Here is a 4845-nt window from a genome sequence, read left to right as displayed (position 1 = left end):
CTTAAGAAAAATAACTGAAAAACAACTTGAAAACAGCTGCATCAACCCAAAATAAACTAAAAAAAAAAAAAAACAACTAAACATCAACCCAAAACAAATCATAAAATAATGTGAAAAAAATGCATAACCGTAAAAAAAATATAAAAATTTCCTAAAAATCATAAAATTGAACAAAAAAATGTGTAAATGTAAAAATGTAAATTTTTAGCGAAATTAAGTCAAGAGACCTCATTTGAAAAGTGACCACAACTTTTTTTTTTAAGAAAAACACACATTTGATCTTAATTCTTTCATTATTTTATGAAATAAATATATCTTAAACCTAATTTACTGTTAGTTTAAAAAAATAAAAAATAATCTAATTTACCCTTCAATTTCATGCCCTTGACAAAATTCTCCAATATATATTTTATGGGTTCCTTAGCAAAATTGTCTATTTTTTGAAGTCATTTTGCACTCTAATTTAGTTTTAATAATTCTTTACAAAATAAACTCAAAAATTTAAACAGCTAGTCAAAAATTTAGGTAGGTAGTCGAAAAATTCAAATAGTCAGTCAAAAATTTAGGTAAGTGGTCGAAAAATTTATACAGCTGGTCGAATTTACAAAATGACCAAAAATAAGTTAGAATGCAAAATCACTTCAAAAAATCATTTTCACCATTTTCTCATATTTTATTTAAAAAATAAATTTTATTATTATTTTTTGTTTTTTAAAAAAAAAAACCCCAAAGGTGTCTAAAACCCTGGGCTGGTTGGGTTTTTGGCGGAGAGGTTATACGTTCAATTGGTACATAGCGATGCTGAGAAAACCAGGGCAACTAAGTCCCTCAAGAAGACGAAAGCGCAGACCTTACCTCTCTACTCCATCACCATGATCGGAAGAACAGCCTCCAAAATCGGTGTCTTCTTTTATCTATTTCTCTCTCTCTTTTGAATTTTTTATTTGAATTTGTTTTCTTAATTTGTGCATATGAATTTGATTGAACAGTGTATTCTAATGGGAGAACTGGAAAATCGTATGCTGTGGCTGCTGCTGCTGCTGCTTCTGCGACTGTGAACAAGATTGAGAATCATAATTCTAAAGCTGATGAGATTCTCAGCTCTGCTTCTGAGACACAACCCACTAATCTTCATATCAAAGGGAAGAGGACTACCATGGCTCAACGCCGAGCTTTGGTCGAAGCTTTTGTCCACAAGTATGAACTTTTCTTCTTCCTCTTTTATTTTATGTATTTGGGTTCTTGTCATTTTCCTATGGAAACCACTAAATTTTGTGAATTTAATAGAAGTTGTAAAACTGTTGATACCAAGCCAAACCAAACTATTGCACATTGGATCTTTTTATGTTCTGCTTTAATGAAATGATTTTCGACTCATCAAAGTAAAGTATTTATCTGATGCAGAAGAACAATTTTCGCATTGAACCCACAAATGTAGATCAATGATGGAAAGTAAACACTTTTTTTGTTCTTCTTTAAAATCTGCTTCTTGTCATTACTTGCATTTCTTCCATGCATTGCTGTGTTTAGATTGAGTTATGTTCTCTTAATTTTAAAATTAGGAGCATGTGAAGAACTTTTTATTCGTGTTTTGCAGTTATAAAGCAACAAATGATGGAAAGTTTCCTTCTCCTAACATTGTTGTGAAGCAAATTGGGGGCTCGTACTATGTTGCCAAGAAAATCGTGCAGGAAATGCAGTCCCAATTGAAATTATCTGCTCTGGATAATGTGAATCAAAATGGCTTAGGAAAAAAAGAGACAACAAAAGTAAAGGAACCTTTGATAACCGCCAAAAAGTTAACAGGAGGTAATATATCAGTAAATCTTGGTGTTCAAAATGATTTTCAGACGACACCGACCAACCATGTCAAGATTAAAAATGTCATTGACAAGCATATAGAAGCAGGGAGTGGTTCAATATCTTCCTCTTCAGCCGATAAGACATTTTCCAGCAAGAAAGGGACTATAAATATAGTAAGTACATGTTCAAAGTACTTTTTTTTTACTGTAATAACCATTCAAAAGTGTCATATTGATCTGGAAGATAATAGCGAGGGTCTAAAGAAGTTGGATGGCTGGGACTTAAATCAGAGCTAAAGCCTAAAGTTTGGCGTGCCAAGTGTAATGCTTCACATTCTTTTTACAATCACAGATGTGTTAATATAGAACTAATTAGAAATCACAATCTGTATTAATCAAATATTCACGTCTTTTACTTTGTCTCTATATTGGTAAACACGCATTAAACATGTCTTAACATCTCTATCTTTTTAATTGCAGGATGGTTATTCTGAATTTGCAGCAGCACAACATAGTCTTCTTAAAGGGGATGGTGAAAAGAATGTTAGTTCATGTCAAAAGAACGTAGAGATAAAGGATGTCGAGAGCAAGACTTCTGAATTTGTCCGAGAGCAGAGTAGTCTGCTACAAGAAGATTTTGGAAATATCTCTCATGCATGTCGTGTTAACTTAGAAAATGAGAAACAGAATGAAGATCGAGCCCAGGATGACATTCCTGGTTTTGTTGCAGAGGATTTGCAGATTATGAATACTAGGAAAGTTTTGGATCTAGGCGTTGAAAATGTAGAGGATAATAAACAAAAGAAAGCTACTTCGGACGATCTGCAAGATAAAGATGTTCCAAAGGATAAAACAGAAAGGCATGAAGGGACCCCTGAACACAAACCTGCACAGGCTGCACTGTAAGCATTTCTACACAATAATCTTATTTTTTTCATCATCGTCAGAGATTTTTAACTATTTACTTGATTACCATGTAGCCAGAATTTAAAATGATGGTTTTTTTCCCCTTCTTAGATTATTTTTCACATCTTCCTTTCAAATGAATGGAAGCCTCACTTCCATATTGACCAGCCCTGAAATTGAATTTCTATTATATTAAAGATTTCTCTAAGACAGCTTAAGGATAAGTTATGAAAAAACAATAATGTTAATTTCTACAAATGGAGTAATGATCAAATTAAACATTACTGTAGACCATTTGTTTTGTACTTTTTTTCCCCAATTAAGATTTAGCTTCCAACCTGTTCGGTTGCATGTATTTTTTGAAAACTTTCCTTTTTATCGCAATTTGTCAACTCTTTGAAACACAAACTTAATGGTGAATATGTCAGTAGTTTTCCCAAGTAGGTTTAGCTTAAACCGAACTTTAGTGGTGGTCTTGATGGAACTAATCTTAAACTACTCAGATTAAAAGTAACAACCTGTGTTCTTCAGCAAAAAATAAAGAACAAGAAGTATTAGAACATGACTCTTTATCAATGTAGTCTTATATGCTTTTTTCTTGGTTGAGTTATTGTGAGAGAGAGTTTAATTTAAGAGAGACAATCTGAACCGTTTGTGATTTCTATTCAATAAGACAAATAATAAACATTGAAAGGCATGTGAGACATATTCCTGTAGCTCAATCAGTAGGGTATGTGGCTTGCTTCTACAAGATCTGAAGTTCAGTTCCTCCTCGAAACCTACATAACAATAGTTATAGTTTCCGGCTCCCAAAATTTGTAGGATTTGGAGAGCTCTTTTTTATATAATAATAACATTAGAAGACCTATTTTTATATTAGAAATAGGGAAATAAAGTCCTAAATCAAGTAATTTATCTTAATCAATAATAAAAACCCGATAATAACTTTCAAATATCTTAATTGGTAATACTAAAATAAATTCTCAATTTAATTCATTATTGTGATGCAAGTTACCTATATTGGTGTTAATGTCATAACTCCCTCTGCTCCTTGTTTACAAATAATTCATTAACGTGTTATACAAAAGTTTCTAACAACACATTTAGTATTAGCACAAGAACCATGGATTTCAACAACAATTCAACTCACTTGTTGGATACGTAATGTTGCACTTTTTTAATCATACATCACCAGTATCTGTACCAGTAGTGTCGATAATATTTATCCTTGAAACTATAAATATTAAGTTTCAGTTTGATAATTGGTATTCAGTATTTTAGCTGGATCCAAACTTATTTCTTTTTTTGTCCAGGGACGATCATTCTAAGCAGACTAGTGTAGCGGAATTTGTTAAAAAACCATCTCTGTGGGGAAATCTGAAATCATTTGCGGATGGAATTTTCAACATGTGGAGAAAATCTTAGATTCCAGTTTTGAAGCTCCGAGGTAGCAGCTCAAACAGTCCAGCTCGTGGTTTACTCCCACAAGATCTGAGGTTCGAGTCCCTCCTGGATATTTACATTAGCAATTGCTATAGTTTTTGGCCCCCAAATATTATAGGATTAGGCAGGGGGGCCTATTTTTGAAAGGGAAAAAAAAGGTTCCTAGGTAATAATAGCTTAGTTAAGTTTAACAATTGAAATCTAAATTTTAGTTTATTCCAACTACATGGTGTAAAGAAAAGTTGATTTTGATAATGTTTGATAAAGAATAATAACCCCATATTATGAATTGTGTGATCCTCTAACTAATCAGCATTTTAGTGTTTATTTATTAATTTATTTTTTATATTGAGACCAAGATCTATAATGAACACTGGGCTCAAATCTCTGTAATGTCTTATTATTATGCAAGTGAATGGTACATGGTCTTCTGTGCAGAACAATATTGTCTTTCAGAAACAAGAGAACCAAGATGATAACACAAATATTATAAAGATTTTATTTTTATTTTTTATGAACCCTTGATTTTCTGCACAATGATTTGGTTCTCTAGAAAATCATAGCGAATACTTCACTTTATTCATCTTAATAGAATATATATCTTATTCTTATTGTCACAAGAATGAATTGAAAATGCAAACCAATCACTAATTTCTCTAACTTTACTATAAATATTTATAATACTCAATAATAC

The 4845-nt window shown here is 31.8% G+C and overlaps 1 protein-coding gene across 1 annotated transcript; it reads left to right on the top strand.

Annotated features, from left to right (window-relative positions):
* The first annotated feature begins 743 nt into the window (after window positions 1-743).
* LOC133831694 (uncharacterized) lies at window positions 744-4456 on the top strand. The gene is made up of 5 exons (XM_062262085.1): window positions 744-900; window positions 990-1197; window positions 1598-1976; window positions 2283-2704; window positions 4022-4456. The coding sequence occupies exons 1-5, from the start codon at window positions 873-875 to the stop codon at window positions 4131-4133; spliced, it is 1149 nt and encodes a 382-aa protein (XP_062118069.1). The 5' UTR covers window positions 744-872; the 3' UTR covers window positions 4134-4456.
* Window positions 4457-4845: the final 389 nt, after the last annotated feature.

Source organism: Humulus lupulus, chromosome 4, assembly GCF_963169125.1.
Source record: "Humulus lupulus chromosome 4, drHumLupu1.1, whole genome shotgun sequence".
NCBI classification, from domain to species: Eukaryota; Viridiplantae; Streptophyta; class Magnoliopsida; order Rosales; family Cannabaceae; genus Humulus; species Humulus lupulus.
The sequence above is the reverse complement of the archived record's forward strand: the minus strand, read 5'-3'. Positions and strand labels throughout refer to the sequence as shown.

What these genes read in the sequence shown, in the direction of transcription:
- LOC133831694 (XM_062262085.1), top strand. Translation starts at nt 873, where the DNA reads ATGATCGGAAGAACAGCCTCCAAAATCG. An exon ending in GTCGAAGCTTTTGTCCACAA is followed by an intron (nt 1,198 to 1,597) that starts GTATGAACTTTT and finishes CGTGTTTTGCAG; the next exon opens with TTATAAAGCAACAAATGATG. An exon ending in AGAAAGGGACTATAAATATA is followed by an intron (nt 1,977 to 2,282) that starts GTAAGTACATGT and finishes TTTTAATTGCAG; the next exon opens with GATGGTTATTCTGAATTTGC.